Source organism: Malaclemys terrapin, chromosome 8, assembly GCF_027887155.1.
Source record: "Malaclemys terrapin pileata isolate rMalTer1 chromosome 8, rMalTer1.hap1, whole genome shotgun sequence".
NCBI classification, from domain to species: domain Eukaryota; kingdom Metazoa; phylum Chordata; order Testudines; family Emydidae; genus Malaclemys; species Malaclemys terrapin.
In genome coordinates, this window is record NC_071512.1 from 32,087,962 (window position 1) to 32,113,345 (window position 25,384).

Below are 25,384 nucleotides of genomic sequence, written 5' to 3' on the forward strand. Positions count from 1 at the left end.
ATTTTGGGTTGACCTGAAACAAATTTTTCAAAATTTTTAGCTAATCAAAAATGATATTTTTTGTTTTGAGCCTCTTTAAAAAACATTTTAATACAATTTAAGGAAATACCTAAATGAAAAGTCATTTTGAATCGAAGTCAAAACGTTTTTTTGAAAGTGTCAAAACTAAATGTTTTGACACTTTCAAAAAAAAAAATGTCCAACATGAACAATTCAGTGAAATTAGCACGAATCTGCAAAATGTTTGTGTGGCTGAATATGTGTTTTTCACCAAAAAAGCTTTCAGATAAGAAATTTCTCCCAGCTCAATCTCACCTTTATGATTAGAGCAGTCTCACCTTATGTTCTTATGTTATGTTGTAGGGGATACTTGTAGGCAGAGACTTTGAAATCAGTCAAAGAGATTTGGATATGAAATATAATGGGAATTGGGCAACCAGATCTCCGAGGCAGTTTTGAAAAATCTCCCCACTGAATGTCACATGTTTCCATGTGATGCCATTGACTATATAGGTTGATAGTAGCACTGTGTGATCCTGGTAGTTGTCATTTGGAGGTTGTGCATGATTGTAGTGCACATACTGTAACAGCAGTTGTTCTCTTCTAGAATGAGAGAACACATCACAGGAAAAAAGCTGTTTGTCATTCTCAGCTGTCACTTGAGTTTGCATTGATTGCAAGCTGTTCCATTGACCAATGGCCTATGGCTACCATCTGGCATGGAACGTCAACCACGCTGCATTTTCCCTGACAAAGACAAGGTTGTCTCTTCTCATAGCTACTTTAACTTGCTAGAGAGTCCTACTAAAGAAATTTCTGTACACATTTTCTTTTTCCAGGTCATATGCTCAAACGAGCAGGGCCAGTCTGCAACACCAATGACAGAAATAAAAGTTTAGGGGTCTACGTTCTAGAGTATGGCAGAGGGAGATAAAGCATAGTCAGAGGAACATATTTGCTTAGCTTAGGGCTATAACCACACTAATATTGTGGCTTACTTCTTACAAGCCAGTCAAATTATGTTGTTCCCTTGTATTCTAGCTCTGTAGTACCCCCATGTGAATAATATGAACTAAGTAGGATAGTTTGTTCTCTTGGACAATAGGAACATGGGAACAGCTGCTCACCACTTCAGCATTTTTCAGTGCACAACACCCCGAAGGCCCTGAGGAGTGGCATATGCAGCAGGATATGGAGTTCCAGTGTTGTCACTCACACAGTGTTTGTGCCTTTAAGAGGAATAGATGTGAGATTGAATAAAAATGCAGTAAATGTGGATTTCAAGGGGAAAATGTAGCAATCTTATTAGCAGGTCTGCAGAAATAGGTTTGTGGCAGTAAACACTTTAAAAAATATATCAGCTCATTTCTATACCTGGCAGCTTTTCTTCTGCTAGCTCCCAGTAGGCTGTAAAGGCCTCCAAAACAATTTTATAATCAAACTACAATGAAAGATGTATTGGATTTTTAAAGTTTTGGGACATACTCTTTTGCTGGCTTAGCTATTACTTGTTGTCCTTAATAGCCCGGTCATTTATAAGAGGAGAGTCAAATTTAATGTGCATGGATAGGATGGTTGGAATTTGTGAAAGAAGAAGATTATCACTAAAATGATGGTGGTTTTTTCTATAAATAATCAAACTATTAGTGTATTTTTTAATAAATTGTTTTGTTCCTCTTCGCTGATTGTATATTTACCATGGGCTGCAGGGCCGGCTCTAGTTTTTTTGCCACCCCAAGCAAAAAAAAACCAAAAATCTCCGAGAGCAAAGTTCCGCCCCTAGCATGAGGGGTATAGGACAGAGAATAATTGAGAATGAACTGAACTTTGGCAGTTTTGTCTGAAGAGAAAACTATGATACAATTGCAGAAAAAGATGTAAAAGTATTCAAAATAATAATTTGTGTTTAAATGAATCAATTAGGTCCAGGGCCAGATATTAAATTATTTCCATTGCTGCAAGAATTAAATATACAATCACAATTATAATTCTAAAGGCTTTGTCATCTAATCATGTTCTCTGCACCCCAGTCTAGAACTAGCTGAAACCCCATCCATCAAGCTTGGCTCAGGGGAGAGTGAAATAGGGAAGCTTGTGATGATTGCCTAGCTCCCAGCCACTTTCCTGTAACTGTTCCACAATTAAATAATATATTTGGGCAATATGAATAAAAATGTAAATTCCGCTTTACCCCATCCTGGGTCCTTATAATTCCATTTGTCCTTTTGGAAGGGAGGGGATGTATTCTTGTGTTTTTTTTACAAGAATTCAATGTTACTCCGTGAAATTCAGCCTGGCCTAAGGATTTTAGGGGACAGATCTTCAGCTCATGTAAGTTCATCAATGGAGCTCTGAGAACAGTAAGGGCAGGCACAGATCTGCCATAGCAGCATTGGCTTCCTTCACACACACTTCCTTGCCCATACAGCTGACCTGCAGGACTGCTCCCATAGGCACGAGCGTGTGTGGTTTGGTGTCTATGGCCCATTTGATCTTTGGCCTCAAACTGGCAAGGAAAGTCCTACCTAATTCAGATATAACACAGATGGTGACACAGTCACATATTAGCAGCAGCTGAGCAAGTTGTGCTCGTTCGTGTGTTCCGTTAGTCCACAGGAGATCCTTCTGGTGGTGCACAGTGATTGGCCAGGAAGAGATCAGGTGTTCGGAACTGGAGAATGTGATGAAGGGGAACATAGAAAAGCACTGCATGCAATTTAGGTATTTTTGTGTGGCACTAACTAATTAGAAGGTAAGAAAACTGACCTGACCCAGAGGTAGGAGCTTCATAGCATGGAATGAAGGCCAGGAAACTTGTGTACTGAGAAATGCTCTAAAGAGCCACGTGACTCTTCATGAATGGTTGCAGGCCAAATCTCAGAGCATAGCCTAAGGTACAGAGAGACTGAGACAAAGTAGAACTAAATACAGTTCTAAAACAAAAAAAGCCAACCTACGTCTTTTTAAAAAAAAAACTAATTTACTAATAACACTTCCTCCCAAGGTGCATGAGAATTGCATCAAATTGCTGTGCTGCAAGTGTGGTGATTCTGAACAGTCCACCAGCCTCCGGACGTTGTTATTCCTCCATTAACTGATTTTCATTTCTACAGTCAAAGAAGTATTCTGACCAGGATGAGGAAGAAGATGCGAGGCTCCAACTATTGGAAAAAGGGAGCCCTTCTGTCCAAACTTTTAAGATTGCATGAAGGAGAGGATTTGCTCTCAGAGGCGCTCAACATCAGAGCGTATTGCTCCTTCAGTGTCGTGTTGCATCCCCACCTCATTGATCTCTGCCACTGATCGCATGGTTGCATGACCATTGCACATCTTCCTTCATGCAGTGTCGTGTGTTTCATTGTCATACAGGGGAGAGGGAGCCCTGACTTCCTTAACTGCCTTTCTGCATAAGAAAGAGAAGCAATGGAGTGAGATACGGCACATCCAAATAAGAACCAGAAGATCCCGGATCTGTTTAAGAGCCCATCCAGCTTCACTTTAAAAAAAACAAAAACAAGACAATAGTGTATATGGTTTTAATTTTATTTTTGTTAAATTTTTTTCTTACTTTTTCCTAGACTTCGCCCGATGGTCTTACCTGTCTCAGAGAGGTAAAATTTAAACCAATTTGACTATCTTGGTCATATAACTTTTAAAGGAAGCGGTTTCCTAAGCAAGAGCAAGGTACAACTTGATCAGCTCTGCTCTCTCTTCACATGTTTGTTAGCAAATAAGGTAAAGGTGGTTGAAGATTACCTACCTCCCAGGGTATATTTTCAGGTTGCGCAATGCCCCGTTCCTGGGTAAGAAGTGTCTTGTGTGTAGCCAGAATCTGCAGTCATCCAACGTTCTTCTTTCTATGCCATGATTTATTCTGTGATGTGCTGTGCAGCGTTAGCTGCAGCAGGTTAGTTCATTTATTTAGTGCTTTGTTTGGTACAAGTGGAAACCACCTAAAAATGTGTAGAGTAATACTTCTCCTTGCCCCTTTTCATTCAGACTTACCCTGACTTTCACTTATAATTCACCCTGTGGAAAGAAGCTGGGAATGTAGAAGGAAGGCAGAGAAGAACATAAGGTCCTGATCCAAAGCCCACTGGAATCAATGGGAGGACTCATACTGATCTCGGTGATCTTGGGAAGGGGCCCTACATGTATAGAGTGAATACGGAGTGTCTATAAAATAATTTCAGAGCACCTTCCACAGTTCAGAGTGTGGAAAGAACAAGTGTCTGTATCATTCCAGCTCTCCAAGAATGAAATGTACCAAAAGGAAATAGAAGGCAAAGTGTTTGTGAATAAGATAAGTTTACATGGGTCATTGCAAGTATTAGCAAAAGGATCCCCAGACTGTATTTCTCTATGTTCTGTGTCATATTTTAATACAACCTTTCTCCACAGTTGGTTTCACCAAGGCTCTTACAGGCATAATATGCTCATTAAGCTTAACTGTTTGTGTAATTAATTTCAGTGTTGTTGATTTCGTGGGGAAAATGGAACTGAAATGATCTTTCATGTTTCCAAGAAAGAGAGTGGATATTGAGAGGCCACTTAGGCCAATATAGAATCAAAAAGGAATTAGAGTCTCTTTGGTATGGAAATTAATCTCTCCAACCAGGCAATAATAATAATGATTTATTAATAAATTACAGTTCAACTTTCATCAAACGTGTTTCATATTAAATTTATATTTCAGTGGGTACTTGATGCAATATTTTTATTAACATTTACCATGAAAAAATTCTACTTAACCCTTTCCAGGCTGTGTGATATATCAATATGACTTCCTGAGACATCACCTAAGCTAGAAGTCTGGAAAACATTGTAGTTTGTTGACCTTCCATGGGAGCAGGATCGAGCCCATAGCTGACTCCCAGTCTAGTTCTGCAAGCATACCCAATTTTACGTGTTTGCAGGATCAGGCCTTTCAAAAACTGAGGGTGGATCACACAACAAATTAGTGTGCAGCAAGCCAGAGTGTGAATCTACAGCGTACTAGCTTGCCATGCGGTTCCTGCTACCGCGTACTGAAAGCTCTGTAGTCCACTTTGATGTACTGCTCTTTGAAATGGGAGTAACTCAAAGTGGACTATAGAACGCCTGAAGCAGGGTCCACAGAGTGAATTTAGTGCGCCTGAAGCAGGGTCCACAGAGTGAATTACTGTGCAGCAAGCTAGTGCACTGTAGACTCTCACCCTAGCTTGCTACGAAAAACTCGCCATGTAGACAAGCCCTAAGGCTCACTTCTTCTATTTATGCAAACACTTACAACTGGGTGTAGAGCTTATTAATGTTGGAACCTCACTTAACTTCAGTGACACCACTCATTGGGGTTCTGAAACCGTACATTTCAAAGTTCTTTACAAAGGAACATATCATTATCTCATTTTTCTGATGGGAGAAACTAAGGTGACATGTCTTGACCAAGGTTATGTACCCAGATCAGCAGTAGAGCTAGAGTCATAACTCCTGACTCCCCAGCCTTATCCACAGAACCATGTTGCCTAGTAAATGTTTTCAAGTTCAAGTCCTGAGTGATTTCTTTATGAAACTTCCATACATTTAAGATATTTTACATAGGTAAAATTTAACTTACTTTCCAACTAGGATGTGGATCTAGAAATTCTGGCAAAAATCACATCTTGGTATCTTTAATTTTAAGCCACAGTTAATTAGCTAATTCTCCTTGAGATTCTTGTTCCTAAGTATAGGTAATCTTTTTATTTTTTTAAAATAAAATGAAGGTACACTGACCCATAATTTAAACCTTTCTGCTGTAGCTGTAAAACTACCCATTTCATCTAATACTTGGTAGTTTACAATTAATGGTGGCCTCTTTAGGTATATTTTACATCATTAATTTTTGTACAAGGGAAATAAATTTATTATCAAAATTTGTTAAAAATTCCAAAGTTAATTTGTCCAGTGCCACAGTGGCATAGAATATTATCTCTGGAATCTCAGCAGTTGGGTGGGAAGGAGGCCTTGTATTGTAACCCAATCTGGAAAAAGATTCTGGATTCCTCCAAACTCAGAATTGTTGTTTAGTTAGGGAATGGTCCCATCTAGCCCACAGGAAAAAAGTCCCTTTGGTCACTCTTAATATTAAGGGTAGATTTAAACATAGTTCTAACTAGGATTAATAGATATTTTAATGATTAATTGATGGTCATAGAGTCCAATGGATCAATAGGTTGCTTATAATTACGTACAACACCTATGACTGATATGCCCCTAACCATTGTTAACATGTAGTACACATCTGTAACATGCTTTGGGCAGGTATTAATCATTTATTAACATTTTATAAACTGATTATAAATGTAACTTTAAAGGAACAGTCCCATATTATATGAAGAACTCAGTGTTACTCAGTAGAATTCACAAGCAGGGCCAGAAGTCCTCTGAGGGGCATATGAAATGTTCAGCTTCCATCATGGTCAGAGGTTCAGACATGTGACCTGTTCATGTTTAAATGGTTAGTGGCATCATATACCTTCTATGTGTGTCTCTGTTGTCTCCCAGAAGACCAAACTCTGTTTACCTTACTTCTTTGAGTAGTTTTAATAGACCACATTTGTTTCCTGGTGTCAGTCCATTGCCTTCAATAGAGTTGCAGCAGAAGATGCATTTGGCCCATTGACTTCAATGGGAGTACTGGTGAGAGTAAGGCAAGCACAATATGGCCCAGTGAGGAAGCCACAGGTGGTCTCTTACTAAATGTGTCAGTATGGTATTTTAGTAAGGCAATACTTAGGGTGGAATGATAACCAATGCTTAAGCTGTGGATAGTTGTAAGGTTGAGTTAATTAACATACGGAATGTCCTGATGAAAACCCTTTCTGTACCCTCATGACACTGTCACAGAATGGCTATACTCCTAGTTGGTAAATCCTACATGCGTAGTTATGTTGTTACACAAGGGATTAATCTGGCCCAGTTTAATTAAGAAATGTAAGAGTGGCAGCGAACCAGCTGAGTGTGATTTCTCTAATGTTTATGCAGTAGCTTCCATGATCACACTTGCGCTTCAGTTATTTTTTCCTCTTAGCGCTTCTTTCAGATAGATTTCAGAGAGAGGTGGAGGTGTCAAGTGCTCAGTCACCCCGATGAACTCATGTAGGGTCCTGCAGGGTTCCTTTCTATCACTCCCCACTCCACCATTTCATCATGTTTTTTAGTCTACTAGAGGAGACAAATATATTGAGCTGCACTCCCATCACTATTTTGATGACACTCAGCCATGTGTCTCCTGGCCAAGATAGAGAGAAGGAGCCAGCTAAGGTTCTGCCATTAAACAAGTAAAGCAACTTGAGCAGTCGATGTGCTTTTTGATTACATCATCTTTTGGTGAAATGTGTCCACTGCTTCCCAAATTGGTTCTCATTCATGGAGTTCTTTTGGACTCTTAAGTGCCGTTGGATTCCCAGATAGTAGCAGAGTTTTAAACCGCTTTTTATCATCTGTGACGAGCTAAACCTTACGTCACCGATTCAGGCCTTTCCAGAGTCACCTCCAGATTAGACTGTTGCAATAAACTCTACTTGGAGTTATCCCTGAGGTATTCTGAGACTTCAGTTAGTGCAGAATGCACTGGGCTATGTACCTAGTGGAATGGGTTGTTCTCAGAACATTACAGCTAGGTTCTGTTAACTGTACTGGCTCCCCATCTGTTTCCTAGTGCGATTCATGATGCCGGTTCTGATCTATAAAGCTCTCTATGGTATGAAACATGGCTAGTCTGGGGTACTGCTTTTGTATCATGGTGCATAGGAATACTGAGGTATTTCTGCTGCCAATCCCTAGATGTGCAATCTTTGAGGTTTGGAAGATGAGTTGTTTTCAGTAGCAGTGTTTGATCCTCAAGAGTACTGCTTCACAAGAGTTTGCTGACTGTGGCATGGCTTGAAACATCTTTATTCAAGATTTTGCACTATTAGGGACAACCACTCGGTCACTTATTTTGGTTGGTTACAGTGACCATGGCAGGTGGCTGTTTATGCAACCTGTTGTGGCACTATATCTGAGTCTAACATCTGCCACATGCCCAAGTGATGTTGTTGCTGATTTCATCTCGGGAAACTGATGGATCTATTTATTTATTGAGTGTATCTTTACCCAGAACATTGGTTAGGCATTCTTTCATAGTTTGCAAAATAAGTAAATAAACATACTTGAATATTAATCCCAACAGGGTTTTTGAAAGCAGTGGTATCTTATTTTCAGACTGGTGATATATTATCTGCCCTCTAATGATAGAAGTAGTGAATTACTGAATATTTTTCTATTTAATGGATACTGCCTGCCATGGTAACTGATTGCTCTGTTTGACCTGGAAATACTGTATGTAGGCAAGTGTCTGATATGCATTACATTTTTAAGAAATTAAAATTAATTGACAAAGAAAATTCAAGAAATGGCTTTTTGTCTAATATGACAGTTAAACATTTTTCTTTTCTTGTAGGACACAATATAGAAGCCTTAATTCCAGTGGCACTGAAAGATTTGTGGGGAAAGATGAAATACTGGACCCACTCCTGATTCACTTTGAAATCAATGGAATTTTTTCCCTTTGATGTCAATGGGAGCAGAATTGTGCCCTTCTGTCAGAGCTTGTGTATAAATAGCAAGTTCCATTTGTGCTTGAAAAAATCTCTTTTCCCCCACGATGAAACAATATATTTTGTCAGGATGTGTGTGGATGTGTACACAGGTTGACAATTTGATGTTATGTTGGCTCTTATAGAAAGAGGCTTAAATTACTCTCTTCTGATACTGGAGGTTTACAAAAATGTAAATTCCATTCACCTCAAATGGTGAAATTCACTTTGAGAGACTCATTTTCAAGGGGATCTAGATAAGGAAATGCTCAAATTTTAAAGGTAACCAAGGTATAATTAGAATAAATGTAAGGGATTATAAATCAGATCTGAAAAGCCCACCCGTTAAATAATTTCTAAACTGTGTATTTAGTTAAAATATCATGCTTGATCTATTTTAAGGAAAACTCCATCTCCATTCTCAAGTAAACAGCAAAAGCAATAGAATGCAATAATTTTCACTAGCAGCAATCCATAAAACATTCAATATTATGTAACAGTGTTAAAGTTTTTATTCTTTGTAAAGTAAAGCCACTATTTATTCAGTTTGATTTATGAAAAAATACATATACCAAAAATTACAGTCTTGATCAGTAAGAAAATCTCCCTTTACCCCATCCACCAGGCTAATAATGCCCTCTCCTGTCTCTTACAGGCAAAGGCCTGTAAAAACCGATAAGCTTTCCAATATGCTGTGATGGTTAGTAGGCTCTGGCTCCTTTCCATTAAGAAAAAAAGCAAATTTCAGAGCGGAAGGTACTGCTGCCAATCCCTCCTGTTTAAACCAGTTTGCTCTTAGCAGCTGAAATTAGTTAAGGTGCTGAAGCTATGGCATGGCATGAGGATCTTTCAAGGTGACAGGACTCAGACCAATTTGATCTGTATTCATCAAAAACACTAACAAATGATATCCAGAAACATAACTAAGGAAATATAACCTAGATAGAGCTACTATAATGCGGGTGCATAACAGGTTGGAAAACTATTCCCAGAGAGTATTTATTAGTGATTCACAGTCAAGGTGGAAGGACATAACAAGAGGGGTCGCACAGGAATCAGTTCTGTGTCTGGTTCTGCTCAGTATCTTCATCAATGATTTAGATAATGGCATAGAGAGTACACTTATAAAGTCTGCGGACGATACCAACCTGGGAGGGGTTGCAAGTGCTTTGGAGGATAGGATTATCATTCAAAATGATCTGGACAAACTGGAGAAATGGTCTGAAGTAAATAGGATGAAATTCAATAAGGACAAATGCAAAGTACTCCATTTAGGAAGGAACAATCAGTCACACACATACAAAAGGGGAAATGACTGTCTAGGAAGGAGAACTGCAGAAAGGGATCTGAGGGCCATAGTGGATCACAAGCTAAATATGAGTCAACAGTGTAACACTGTTGCAAGAAATGCGAACATTATTCTGGGATATATTAACAGGAGAGTTGTAAGCAAGACACGAGAATCAATTATTCTGCTCTATTCTGTGCTGACAAGGCCTCAGCTGGAGTATTGTGTCTACTTCTGGGCACCACATTTGAGGAAAGATGTGGACAAATTGGAGAAAGTCCAGAGGAGAGCAACACAAATAATAAAACATCTAGAAAACATGACCTATGAGGAAAGATGGACAAAATTGGGTTTGCTCAGTCTGGAGAAGAGAAGACTTGGGGGGGAGAGATAAGTTTTCAAGTACATAAAAGATTGTTACAAGGAGAAGGGAGAAATTGCTCCCTTTAATCTCTGAGGATAGGACAAGAAGCAATGGGCTTAAATTGCAGCAAAGTCGGTTTAGGTTGGACATTAGGAAAAACTTCCTAACTGTAAGGGTGGTTAAGCATTAGAACAAATTGCCTAGAATCTCCATCATTGGGGGTTTTTAAGAACAGGCTAGACAAACACTGTCAGGAATAGTCTAGTTATTACTTAGTCCTGCCTTGAGTGCCAGGGACTCGACTAGATGACTTCTCGAGGTCCCTTCCAGTCCTACACTTCTGTGATTCTATAAAGGAACAAATGCAGATCAGAGAGATTGTAATGTGTAATGTGTGTTGTAATGTGTGTTCTCTGCAAGAAGGACTGCTAAGCAAATGGACAATCACGCTGTACACTTAGTGGAGTTTCCAGCTTGTCTTTAGAAATAGCTCCATATACAGCTCATTGTAGTAGTCCAATGTAGAAGTGTCAAAGGCACAGATCACTGCTGCAAGATCTAGATCCAAAAGAAAAAGCTAGCAACATTAATCACTAAGCACAAGTGGGGGAAACATACTGCTTAGTTACTATGGTTGTCTGCATCTCCAGCAGCTGCTGAGGGCCCCAACAAGAACTCCAGGTTGAGTAATTAAGTAAAACTGTCAGTTCAAGGACAACTTGCAACAGGGTAAGAGGCAGATTTCTCTAAATTAAGAATTATTCACGCTGTTGTGTTAGTTAGTGTTCACTTAAGTAAGTGAGAAACCTGGCTTCGAAACTAAAAACTGGCGGGCTATGTTAGGTAGGCTTCAAACTAGGTAGCAAGGGAGGGAGAGCTTTGATCTTATACCAAATATCTGGCTTATATTTCCAATTATAATGAACAAGATGATCTACAAATAAGCTATCTACAATGAACAGAGAACTACTTTATTGAAGAGCTATAGCTAAACACACATGTAAAGAGCATGATTAAAAGTTATGAATTACAGTGCTGCTGAATTATGATCCATATCTAGCCAGTTTTATTTAAACCTCTACAATAGGGTGACCAGATATCCCGATTTTATAGGGACAGCCCCGATATTGGGGGCTTTTTCTTATATAGGCTCCTATTATCCCCACCCCCGTCCCAATTTTTCACACTTGCTGTTTGGTTACCTTACTCTAGAATGATTCTTACTGGTGGAATGTTAATAATGGTGAATGCAGTAAGTTTGCATGGGCGGAACATAAAAGGAAAGAGGTGATAATGAAGGCAGTAGGAAATGGTAGCAATGGAAAGCAAAGAAAAAGCACTAAGTTTCAGTTTCAAATACCCTAAAGTGTCATCACAATTCCTGGACCAACTACCATGACATTCAGAGTCATAGGGAACAGTACTTTGAGTATTCCTACTTTGGGGTGACACATACAGCTAAATATGGATTCTCAAATAAATACATCGGGTACAGGAAGTAGAGGAGAACTATGAGCCAGGAAATAGAAAATCCACCCAGAGAAGAACCCATCCAGGATGTATTTTTACCCATAAAGAGGAACTGGCTGAGAATTTGAGAGTACACAGTGACCACAAATTCCTGTCGAGAAACAGTATTAAGAAATGGATTCACTGAATACTTGAAAGAGTAAGAATTCAGTAGACTATTCTACAGCTATCCTAGTCCCTCAACAAATACTTATGTGTGTCTATCCCTGAAGCTAAGTATATGTGTAGGTACAAAAGTGAAGCAGGTGCTATAAGAGGACATATTCAATTCCATGAGTGTGGTAGATGACTGGAGCATGTTCAAACAAACATGAGAATTAAATTACAAGAAATTATGTTACCACAGAAAAACATGAAACCAAAAGTGGCCAGTATGGCTTCAGGAGCAATTTATTGAAGACCTGGAAGTACGAGAAAAGCTGTACTACAAAGGGACAAAGTTGGAAGGAACCAGACAAGGTTAGTTATCTTAGTTAATCAAGGCTTGTGTGGCAAACATAAGGACTAAAAAAGAAGCACATTTAGTTAATGCTAACCAAATGAAATAAGGAGAACAAGTAAGGCTTTTAAAACTCCATTTGGAGGGAAAGTAGGCCCAATGAGGAGAGAGACCACGCCAGCGACACGTCCAAAATGGATGAACTACCTGCTTGTTAAAAATCTTATTTTAACCAGAAAAAAAAAAATAAAAAAGATGTATGGGCAATTAGGAAGAAAGGAAAACTTTGTCGATATAGCTGCTGTTCTAAAAATAAGGTATGCGAATGAGTGGAAAGATGAATAAATCATCAAGTCTGCATGATAGATATCGCTGGGCTAACAAAATAATTAGCTAATGACATTATTAAACCACTGGCAATTATTTATTTAAAAGTCCTGAAGAACCAATGATACACTAGAGGATTGGAAAAGAGCAACTGTGTTACTGAACTTTTTATTTAAATAAAATCACTCCTGGCATTTAGTCTCCAGTAACACGATGGAATAAATATTGAGAGAAACCTTGCGAGACACTCTTATGGTCACACATCACTAAAAAGTGAGATTCAGCGTAAGAAAAATGCAGCTTTGTACATCTGAGGGTCAATCACACCCAATTTCTATACACAGAGCCGTACTTGAAAAGCCGTGAGTCAGGAAAAGACTGAGCTGATGTGTGATAGTGGATAGCAAATTGGAGGAGATTGCAATATGTTTAATAAAGACAGTGTGATTTTTAGACTATGTGCAGGAGCATTGTATCACAAATAAGAATATTGAGATTACCGTGATCAGATTCAGGAAAATCTTGATTAACCCAGAGAGAAATGAAGGAATAAAGGCCTGGAGAAACTGACAGAAATGACTGAAAAGAACTAAGTGATAACTAAAAAAAGCTGTGAAAACACTGCAAGAATTTTGAAGAGTATGAACAATGAAGGCCAAATTCTGTTCTTGAATACTCATTTTGCAGCTTGTTATGGCTCCACTGCCCTCCCTGGGTTCTTGGCATACAGACAGAAAGCAGAAGGCCAGAGTCCAAAATGCAGACAATGCAATGTCTATTGGAGTTAACAAGGAAGCATAACCACAGCTCTGTACACCAATAGAGCTTTTCCTTTTCCCTTCCTCCTTCTTAGCAGACTTAATTATACCAGTAGTGCCCACCCCTGGTACCACCCCTTACAATTGATGGTCATGTTCCATTTTGGAAGGTCTTGAGTCTGGAGGCTTCAGGACCACCTCTTTTGTACCCCATGGGAGGGGTAGGGAGGGAGGTTGTGTCCTGGCCAAGGCTACTTTTTCTTTGGCTTTTAGTGTTTTTTTTACCTCGCCCTTCCCAACTGGTTGCTTAACCTTGTCTTGGGAAATGAGTCAAGGCAGTTGTATATTAAACTCCCACCATGTATCCAGCAACATTTTAGCTCTATTTCTTATCTTTTATTTATTATACTAATAAACCCATCTGGTTGTAGGAAGAAGCAACACGCCGTGTCTTTGTTCCTTGTTCACATAAGTTAAGGATATAAGGCACAAACAATTATATTTGAAAAACCTCAAAATTCTATCTCAGGCAAATAAACAGGCCTAAATACTATATTACTATCACTAACATGGCTCTCATTGGCTTCCTGCATATAAGTGCACAACATCCCTACAGATCTTTAAAATGGGAGAGGAGGAGTTTATAAAGCTACAGGTGGAAACAACTATGAAAAATGGGATCCAATTGAGCAAAGTTCAAATGTAAATAACAAATGTATATCAGAAAAAAAATCCTATTGTGAGATCCATTGGAGTGGGGAATAGTTACTCACACGGGGAGTGTTTGGAGACTGCATCATTTTGGGCCTTTAAAAACCAGACCGGACATCAGCTTTGAAGTGACAAAGGGAAAATAACACAGTAGGTCTTTTCTGTCTCAGCTGTATACAGTGTGATTCTGTGAAATGACGCTTGTTGTCCTATCGGAATGACACCTTGTTGGTAGGTAGTAGGATGAACCCAAATGTTCAAATCCTCACCAAAGGAGAAGTGGATTATTATTATTAGGATATAGCACATACTCCGGATGGATTTTACTATGAGAATTACTGTCTGCCATTTTCAGAATGTATGTATTTGAAAATAATTGATTCTGTTTCTTTGTGGCCATCTTCTTGGTCACATTTGTTCTGGTTAAGTTTCTAAATGCTACCTGAAGGAAAAGATCATAGAAATTATAGAAATACAGGGATGAAATGGATCTCAAGAGGTCATCTAGTGCAGGATGAGTAAGGAGAATGTGAAAGGGATAGCTCATACAGTTTTCATCATAGACTTGAGTGAGAGATTCCAATTCCTGAATGGAGAAAAGAATGTGTTTTTAAAAGGATAGATTCTTATTTTCCCTTACCTTAGTCCTGGAATTTGTTTAAAATTTTTTTTAGAGAAGTTGAGCAACATAAGTGCAGGGGACTGGACTAGATGACCTCTTGAGGTCCCTTCCAACTGGATCCAATTCCCTGCTGTTTCACACCTTGTGTATTTCTTAGCATAGGGAGTGGAGAAGTTGTTATATACAGCAAAAGTCTACCTGATTTTTAATAAGAAAACATCTGTCCTCTGGGTCCAAAGGTTGTGAATTGGAAAGAATCAGTGCATGCAAGACAGGCTGAAATAGATGAATGACATTCTGATATTCCCATTGAATGAGGCTGGGGCTTATCAAAATGTAGCATGCCACTACTGAAATATTGTGTTTATCAAGTATTCTTTGATACGGGAATATTTTTAATAGCTGGGCTGCTGGTATTCATTCTTCAGTTCATACAAAATATGGCTGCATAAGCAAAAGAAATAAGTTTTTTAATATCCAGGCCTTTAGACCTTATTTGTTTAAAACAAACGTGTGGCTACAAATGAAGTTTTGCATAAGTAAAGTCTGCCAGATCTTTCCCTTTAATTGTTGTTTGTTATTTTTAGAATATGAATACCAAATACTCATTTAGGAATCTGATTGTCTAACAATGGAAAAACCAGTGATACTGTGAATACGTAATCTTATAAATGGTATCAGTCTTCCAAAAAGAATGAATCGACCTGCAAATTGCTTTCCAATGAGCCTGCCTTAAATCTTGCTGAAGTCATTTACAGCTGTGCCAAGGGGTTGTAAAAGGCTACCATCCTGACTTCATAGCATTTTTTCACTTCTTTTGCAAAGGTGTAAATGACAACACAAGGTGTGAAACAGCAGGGAATTGGATCCAGTGAGACTAACTTCTATTGCCAGTAAAATTATCATTCCTTTGACTTCTAAGCATTGTGTTATTTTTTCTCTTTCAATATTCGTTTTATTGTTTTATTGGGAATCAAAATGAGATTTGCAAATGATATTAAGTGTAGGATTTTTTAGTTTTATTTTTGAGGAAGATTGGCACTAGATTTAGTTTTCATAATTTTCTGGTACATTCCTAGTTCTCCATTAGTTCTGAAAAATAATTCAGGGTACAGTAATTGTATTTATAGAGTTCTCTAATATCCTAGGATGCTCATCATCTAATTGGTATATTTTCAAATAATGTTCAAAAGAGCACTGTTTATAGAACTGTTTTACTGTCTATACTGTTTACAGAGCTGCTCATTCTGTTTCTTTCTCTGCTATAGTGTCTGTAGCACACCCCTACTGGTACCCCATCTTGTGATTTATCAGTTAGTACTTTGATCCATAAGCATTCCAGGTTCTGTCCTTCTGAATTTTCAGTAACCCTAAAGCAGACTCTGGAGAAGCATATTCCACAGGTGAGAGCCCCTTGTGGAAAATACCTACAGCCTTGCATTTAAATTAAAGGGGCTGAGTTCAAACACCTCATTGGATTTTAGCACTGCCTGTCATGGAGTAGACATGCAAGATCTCGGAGATGCAGGAAAAATTAATCTTTAAAAGTCAAGTTGAATGAGTCAAATCCTCGATGGGCAAAAGTAGAGTCAAATTAATTGTTTGTACTTATCTTCCACCTGCATTTTTCACCTAGATTCTACATTGAGCGACACTATAAATACCTTAGATTAGATCAAACCAATAGGCAATACTACCAGAACGTTGACCCATGAGAGGTCACAGAAAAGTGTGTGGAAGGTGAGCAGTGCTAAAGGAGATAAGTTCAGAGAATGTGAATTCAGTAAGGGAGAGAGTGAGCAATGCTTAATCCTAAATATTGTCTTTGTGCTGCACAGTTTATTAAAACATGGGAGAGGGAGGGGGACACAGCTGACTGTGACAGGTACAAGTTGGTTGATTGTACTGAGCAGAAGAGAACCTGGAAATGTTTGGGCAGATTGAAAATGTAAAGTTTTTAATTAATTTATTTCAAGGCAAATTATACCTTTTACTTATGAGAAATCATGTTCAGACTAGAGGTGGGTCTCCCTAGGTTGGATCCATTGATGACTGATATTCTCTTTCTTTCTGTTTCCCATTTACCTTCTCCTTCCCTCTCTAAGACTTTTTTCTCCACTACACTCCTTTTTTCTCCTCCCTCCTTCCTCCCCCATATTCCACCCTTTCATCTTAGGACATCTTCCTTCCCACCCATCCTTTTTTCAAAGACCCTGTCTTTCTCCTCATCTCAGAGTCCCTTCTTTTTTACTTTCTTCTCCAGCCCCCTACTCTTCCTTTTAACAGTATCTCTTTCTTCCAGACTCTCTCCTCTCCGTCGTCTTTAGTGGTGTCTCTTCGTTCTTCTCCTTTCCAGGACTCTGTTTCCCTCTGCTGATGGTCCCAACCTCTCTTTCCCCTTCACTATTTCATCCACTTCTGCAGACCATTGCTCTCTCCTCACAGTTTCCTTTCTGCTACTGCCTCTCATTTTTCTAGATCACTAATCAAATATGCTGTTCTCAATCTAACTAACCTTATAACTGATTCCCTTTGCCTTTACTCCCTGTCAGTCACTGAGGATCCCTTTGACAAGATGTTTCCCTCTGCTGTAGTGTTACAATTAAAATTATCTGAAGTTGAGTGCTAAAAATCCCCATTAGACAAATTTTGTAACTGTGTGCATTCATCTTAATTAATCTACACAATCCCCAAAAAATGATTATCATATTTCGAAGCATACTGGTGACCAGCCTGAAATTTCTTCTGCTGAACACACATTGTGGAGGTGCTGTGTGTGTTTGGGGGGAGGAGAGGGAGAAGTACTTGGCTATTGATTATACATATTTCATAATGACATGGACTGGTGATGTGATTGTCAGTTTTCAGGTTGGGGTTGATTACTAGATCCATGCAGCGTGAATACTCAGTTAATGGAAAAAGAGGGAAAGAGGAAAACACAGTAGAGATATTCAAATTCCTCGTTTCCAGTCAGGAATAAGAATATTCTAGGTTGTGGCATCTAGTGACCTGTAGAAATAACTAGTAAGAGTCTTGTGGTGCTTCCTGTATCAAAATGCACAGTCTCTTTGATATGGCTTTTCAAAGTTCATTCAAGTCCATGCCCCCTCATTTTGGCAGGACTGATTTTATTATTGCTGATGCATGGGTGAGTGTCAAGTCTGATAGCATTTAAAAACTCCCCATATCAGTTTGTTCCACTACTGAGTTGTTTGAAGAGTTATACATATACCAATGTTTAGGCTAAATTTTCTCTTCTGTACCTTAAGCCTATTCCTTATTGCTCTGTTTTTATTGACTAGGAGTATGTGTATGTCTCGACTAGAATCACAGGGTGTGATTGCAGCTCAGGTAGACATACTGTGCTAGCTTTAATCTCACTAGTTTGGGTCCCAGAGCAGTGAAGCTGTGGCAGTATGTATTTAGCGGCGGCTACACATGCCTCTGCAGAACCTTGGGTAATTACTCATGGGGCTAGCTTGCACTGAAGTGTGTGCCACTGCAGCTTCTCTATTCCATGACATGAGCTCGCTAGATTAAAGCTAGCTTGGGTATGTCTATGCAAATTGCCATCACGCCCGATAATGCCAGTAAAACTCATGGTCCAAGAGGAGATTAAGTTAAAAACAAATAGTCAAAGCTTACTTGATCTTTTCCATAGATGCCATTAACCCAGCCATTAAAACTATGTGTACATACTATTATAGTGGGAAAGCCATGAAAAAGCATAGTTAAAAGCATTGGATCACCCCTACTGTGCATTTTCGGTAGTGATCTGCTGTTGATAGCTTAGACTGGAGATGGGCCCACACTCCAAAACTTGGACCTGGATTTGAATACTTTAAAATTCAGCACCCACAGATTCTGACTTCTGAAGAACACAGACATAGAGGGTGGAAAGATTCCCCCATGCTCTGAGGCCAGTTTAAATTCACAAGGAATCTAACACGTAGGATTAACCAGCAAGGTTTAAAGGGCTGATCTCTGCTCAAAGCTCCAATGTAGACCAGGAGAATTTTCCTTCTCAAACTCATACTTGACAATTAGTTTATCTTTCCCTGTGCATTTGAGCAGGAATCAACCATAATTCACATAGTAACCCAATTGATTTTTACAGGATATGAACTGAATAGTTTTGCCATAAGTGTGTACGACAGTCATTGAAGGTCTAGTATAGATGACATTTTTCTGAAAGTGAGTTCATACTGGAAGTGCTCACTGACCTTTATACCATAGAGGTGATGTGGGTTCATGGCTTAGGGAGGATTGGGGCTTTTGGGACAGCTGTGATGAATAGTCACATCTGGCTTCAGGAGTATTTTTGGTAATCTCAGACTGGCACACAGTAACCCTCTGTTCATATCTATGCTTTTTTGGCACTACTAGTGAAATGAGATTTCTATAATCTACAAGTCACATGGGAGGATTTGGGTGGAAGGATGTATGCATGTATCCAAATCTATGTACTTTCGCAAGAAAAAAACTTTTACACCAAATCCACATGGGCACTTCACGGCTTACCTATTTCCCCCAAAAGGCCATGTAAGCATAGAGCCAAATTCCTCCTGGACGTAGCTCCATTGGACTTAACCTGAATTACACCTGGAATGAATGTGATCCATAATGCCCTTAACACTTCAAGCTCTTTTGATACTGTACAAAAGAGAGAGAGAGTTTCTTTCTGTTTCCACTCAGTGTAATGTCATGTCTTTGTATAATATATTTAAGCATGTCTGCCCTGTCACTTACCACTGATGCTTGCATGCTCTTCTTTAAGACTAGCACCCTAGAAGGATTACTTCTTTGCATTGTGCAGGTATTTAAACAGGTAACTTCCACCATTCTTTAGTGGAACTTGATTAGCTACTTGTCCTCCTATTCATGTCATCAATTTCTGCCTGGGAGCAGAATACTAAATATTTACTTCTCAATAAGTAATTTGGGGTATTGCTCTACTCTTTAGTTTTAATTTTGCTTTTAAAGGATTGAAACCAGTTCTTTAGAGAAACTCCATGTTAGTTTTTCTCCCTTCTTTTTGTTCTCGAGATACATCAATATTCCAGTTATTTGACCTGTCCATCGCCTCAATATAGCAAAGGTAGCAATCAAAGTAAATATTTCCATGTCTTTTCTTTTAGATAAAATTGAAGATGAATTAGAAATGACCACGGTGTGCTATCGTCCAGAAGGACTGGAACAGCTTGAAGCACAAACCAATTTCACAAAGAGGGAACTTCAAGTGCTTTACAGAGGATTTAAAAATGTAAGAACCACATTGCAATGAATTGGCTAGTGTATATTTCACCACCACCCTTCTGCTGCACAGTATCCAAACTACTCACCTGTGTTCCATAGCTTTTATCCTGGTAACAATGATACAGAGATTCATTTTGGAGGCTTGACCTTTCGAAGCAGGAGGATCTGAGTTTTAACCCTCTTATTGCCATGGCGAAATATACATGAGTAAACCATTATACACATATTTTTCTTGGCATCATAATCTGCTTTAAACTAGAGCTGAATGAATATCCTTCACGTGATTTACTCAGCAAATTTAGTTGGTTTGTCCTGATTCACATGGCAATTTCCTCAAATGCACTTGTAGGTTGAAATTACCTCAATATTTTTTTCTCACATTTTTTTAACTCTTTGGATTGATCACAAAGAGTTTGCTGTAATTGATTCTTTATATTAAAAACTGAGCTCTCTTTTTAGTTGCTACATATGCTTGAATGCCATTTATAGGACCCTACCAAATTCACAATCCATTTTGGTCAATTTCACAGTCATGGGATTTTTAAAATTGTAAATTTCATGATTTCAGCTATTTAAATGTGAAATTTCACAGTGTTGTAATTGTAGGGATCCTGACCCAAAAAGGAGTTGTGGAGTGGTCACAAGGTTATTGTAGGGGGGGTTGCGGTACTCCTTTCCTTACTTCTGCACTGCTGATGGGGGCGGCCCGGCCTTCAGAGCTGGGCAGCTGGAAGGCGGTGGCTGCTGGCTGGGAGCTCAGCTCTGAAGGCAGAGCCGCCACCAGCAGCAGCACAGAAGTAAGGATGGCATGGTATGGTATTGCCACCCTTACTTCTGCGCTGCTGCCTGCAGAGCTGGGACCTCAGTCAGCAGCCGCCATTCTCTGGCCGCCCAACTCTGAAGGCAGTGCAGAAGTAAGGGTGGCAGTACCATGAACCCCCTAAAATAACCTTGCGACCCCCCCCCCCACAACTCCCTTTTGGTTCAGGACCCCCAATTTGAGAAACACTGTTCTACCCCGTTAAATTTGTATAGTATAGGGTAAAAGAACACAAAAGACCAAATTTCATGGGGGGAGACCAGATTTCACAGCCCATGATGCATTTTTCATGGTCATGAATTTGGTAGGCCCTACCCATATACTAACACATTATTAACTATTTGAATATATATCAACATTTCTCTTGTATATGTCATAACTGTGATGGGGGAGCCAGGCAGCTCTCCCACCCCCTGCTGTGTCAAATACTGTCCTATCTCATTACAAATATCCTGTCCAGTGCTAAGAGATCACACATGCAAGCTTGATAATCCCTTTCCACAAGTATTAATTAGAGTAACACTTTGTTACTGAAGTACTTGCAGACAGTAAAAACAAGATGTGCAGGCCAAGGAGAAAATAAATTTTTAAATTCAAATGAATACTCTGAGCTTTTTTTGACATAATGCCACCACAGCTCTGTGAAGAAAACTTTGTCTACACATAGATCTCCCCTGTTTCCAGCCATCTGCATAGCTATGCTGGTACACCCCCTTCATGTGGCTTAGTATTATTTGCACTGTTGATATTTACCCCAAGGTTTGGCAGAGGTGAGATCCACTAGTGCAAATTGCAGCTTTACCATTGTAAATCCATACTGTTGATGGGTAAAGTTGCATCAGTGGCTGGAACTGGAGCAGATCCCCAGAACCCTTAAGTACAGCAATCATACTTCATACTAAGATTCTACATATGCAAGGTTAATCAATGGTAGATGTTGTTAGCACATTACATACATGAGTAGTTTGTTTTCTAGACCATTATAAGCATATTAGTAGAAGGTATTGTAGATGGTTATAAGCCATGGCTGGTAAGCACAGTTTTGGACTCTCTAATAATTATTCAATTATGTATTAACACATCTATTATTAATTTATTAACTGTAAGTAGGACCTTCACCTTAATATAAGAGATGATTGCTCTGTCTCTCTCTGTGCCCCATTCCTGTTGTCTCTGCCCTCCTCTACCCACGTACATGCCCACAAAGTCTCACACTTTCTCTGTTCATTTGATTCAGGATGCAATCAGATTCACTTATGATAAAGTACATCAAATGTCTCCACCAAGCAGATATGTTCTTTATAATATAAAGTAAATTTCACTCTACACTGATCATATATTTTCATTAACATTTCTCCTTTCATAGAGTGTTTTGCCATATATTTGCCACAGGAATTAAATGTCTTTTGCATGTGTATTTCCCTCTTATCTATCCATGCGTGGGTACTTTTTTTAATATATAACATACCTTCATAATATGTTGATTTGCTGGGACAGAGTTGGGCTGAATTATTAGTTGTTTCATTTAGTTGAGTTTTCAAAGAAAAAATTATAGCTCTTCATAAATTTCACATGCAGCATATACGCAATGGGCCATATGCTGCAGTAACATACACCCTACCCATTCTAATTGATTTAAGTTGAAAATCTTGCTCAGTGTCAGTAGTATCTCCTAACCTGCCTGTCCCATGGAAATTCCAGTTTCCAAGCCCTGGCTGCTGGCCCATGAAAGCTCTGTGGGACTGAGCCTGATCTCATAGATCAGTGATACTCAGATTACAGCGGTTCTGGAGCTAAATTACTGATCAACATTACCCAAAAGAGCCACAGTAGTGTGAATTCATTGTTTCATTTACTGTAGTATTATATATTCATATTTAGACAGCATGATGGGAAATATTTAGTGTGTTTGTGTGTGCATATAGATAGATATAGATTATTCTCACAGCAAAATGACTGACCAAGTATTATTTTATGAGCTACAATTGGTTAATAACATAGTAAAAGCATTCTCATTGGTTGTTAACTTAGACTGGTTAATTGTTTAAATCACACAGTATTTTAATATTGTGTCGAAAAGAGCTGCAGGAGACACATTAAAGAGCCGCTTGCACCTCACGAGCCTCAATCTGAGTACCACCGTGTTAGATTCTTGTTACCAAAGGTAATCCCATAGAAGTCAAGTACTACTCCACTGCTAAGTATTACACTCAGGAGCAAGGGATGGAATTAGGCTCTGAGTCTACCTAGCTGCACAGGCAGCTAGGTAGACTTCCCCATTTTGAGGAAGAACCTAACCCCACCCTACAACTGCAGAATGCTGCTTGTGGGTGGAATCTGTCTGTCCACAGCCCACTGGCTGCATTCTAACTTGTGAATTCTGTTGAAATCAAACCAATTGCTCTGGGCTGGATGGTGCTCTGAGCAAGGGGCAGGGCTAGCCCACAACATTTTGGCACCTGAGGCGGGGAGCTCAAATGACACCCATATGTCCCCTCACTTGGGCCAAAACTTTGAAAGGTCTCAATTCTGCATTCTTCCTGTCCTACTTCTCTCATAGTACTGCTCTGCTACCTACCCCAATAAAGGAGAACTAACATCTTAAAATACCTTGTTCAAAAATTTTAAGTAACACTTAACTTTCAAACACCTGAACAGCAAATGTAACTTTTCTTGTCTGCATAGTAAACACTGACATTTTTATCTGTTTGAATAATCAAAGTGGTGCTTTCCGTGGCTTCTTGGTTGCAAAGATTTGAACTGCTTTCTGCTGAAGGTCCACAGTCTGGGCCAGCTCATGCTCTATTGAGATGGTTGCAAGGCCAACCAGCCTCTCTTGTGTCATTGTGGAGCGTAGATGTGTTTTTATTAACTTCAGCTTGGAGAAGCTGCGTTCTCCACTGGCAACTGTTATAGGAAGAGTTAGAAGTATGCGCAGAGCAACAAAAGCATTTGGAAAGAGGGTGGTCATCTTATTTGTTTACATATATTCCAGAGCAGCCTTTGGAGTTGATCCTGCTGAAATGTATCTTGAAAGGGCTTTCAGTTCATCCCCTAAATCACTTGCATCAATATTGCACATGTCATCATGTGTCAACACTGTCTCTAGTGCACTGAATTGGTGGTGTACGTCTTCTTCAGGTATAGTGAGGAGTTTTGGAATATCATACAACATCCCAAATATACTGCTGTGTTTCTTGAGCTGCATGAAACGTTCTTCAACTGACTGTATTGCACAATCTAGCACCTGGTTAAAGAATTCAACTTTGAATTGTTTTTTGGGGTCTCTTATGGGATTTTCCCGTGCCTCCTAATCAAAATGTCTTCTTCGGTGGCTCTTGTATTCTTGAATGGGTGGGAAAATAGCTTCAGTGTGAAGTTCCTCTGCCAACTTCCGTGCACTCTTCAGAACATTTTGAAATCCCTCATCTGACCGGTAAGACTGTAGGTATGACTTTGCTTTGTCCAGTTGTTCCATTGCTCCAGATATCTCAAGGTCAACACCTTGGAGTCTCTTGCTTACAACATTTATTTCAAACAGTAAACCGCACAGAAATTTGAAGTTATGGTGATTTCATTTCCCTCTGCCACTGTTCTCCCACGAACAGTTCCTGTCATACCATTATCCTCCATAATGGCAACTATGGCATCATCTATCTTCCCAATTTGGTGTTTGATAGGCTTTATCGCCTCCACTCGATTTTCCCATCCTGTGGTTTCAGTGTCAGAGAGGATGTTCCCAGATTTTGCTTCAAAATTTACCATTGATGAGTTAATGCAGATAAAAATACATAGGTGCTTTGAATTACATTTAAAAATTCAGCAGCCTCGCTAGAAGCTGATGCTCCATCACTGACCACCAAGTTCAATGAATGAGAACTGCATGGACAAAAAAAGTTTGAGGGGTTTAACTCTCGGATCCATGTCTGCACTCCTCTGTTCTTTCCTCTCGTGTTGGCACCATTATCGTAGCCCTGACCTCTCAGGTCAGCTATCGCAATTCCCGTATCTTCCAGCTTTTTAAGAAGCACATTTGTCATACCAGCTCCTGTAGTATCATCAATGTCAATAAATTCTAAAAAATGCTCTCTGACAGTCACCCTTGCAGGGACATTTTCACTAGGTTCTGTTGTTGTTACAAAACGCACTATTAAAGTCATTTGTTCCGTATGACTGATGTCCGGTGTGCAATCCAGAATAACAGAATAATATCTTGCTGACTTCAGATCTGCCACAATCTTCTGTTTGACTTTTGTTGCTAGTAACTGTATGATCTCATTTTGAATTGTTTTTCCAAGGTAGTGGTGTGTGTACATTTCTTGGGTGGTGACTCTTCTTAGATGCTCCTGGAGTACAGCATCAAACTCAGCCATCAGCTCCACAATTTTAAGGAAGTTTCCATTGTTTGGCACATACAGCTGATCTGCAGTGCCATGTGGTGCTAGGTTTTGGGTAGCAAGCATTCTCACAATGGCAATGAGTCTCTTCAGAACATTTTGCCAGTAAAGAGACTCTGATGCAATCTTGATGCTGATCATCTATGGTGGCCTTTAACCTTAGTCTCATCTCAAGCTCTTTCCACCTATGGAATGCTCTCTGGTGATCTGCTGCCTTCTCCTGGCATGCCAGTTTTCTAGCCAGATTCTTCCAGTCCTTTGTTCCTGTAGAA

The 25,384-nt window shown here is 39.3% G+C and overlaps 1 protein-coding gene across 2 annotated transcripts in view; it reads left to right on the top strand.

The window, feature by feature from the left end:
- Positions 1–25,384, top strand: part of KCNIP1 (potassium voltage-gated channel interacting protein 1) — a 575,775-nt gene that overhangs the window by 513,243 nt on the left and 37,148 nt on the right. Inside the window, exons 1-2 of one of the 2 annotated variants that reach the window (XM_054038337.1) lie at positions 3,583–3,611; positions 19,778–19,902. In XM_054038337.1, coding sequence (XP_053894312.1) covers positions 19,801–19,902 — 102 coding nt within the window. In that variant the 5' untranslated portion in view covers positions 3,583–3,611; positions 19,778–19,800. Of the gene's footprint in view, positions 1–3,582; positions 3,612–19,777; positions 19,903–25,384 lie in introns of those variants that run through there. The other variant, XM_054038336.1, reaches the window with a different exon arrangement.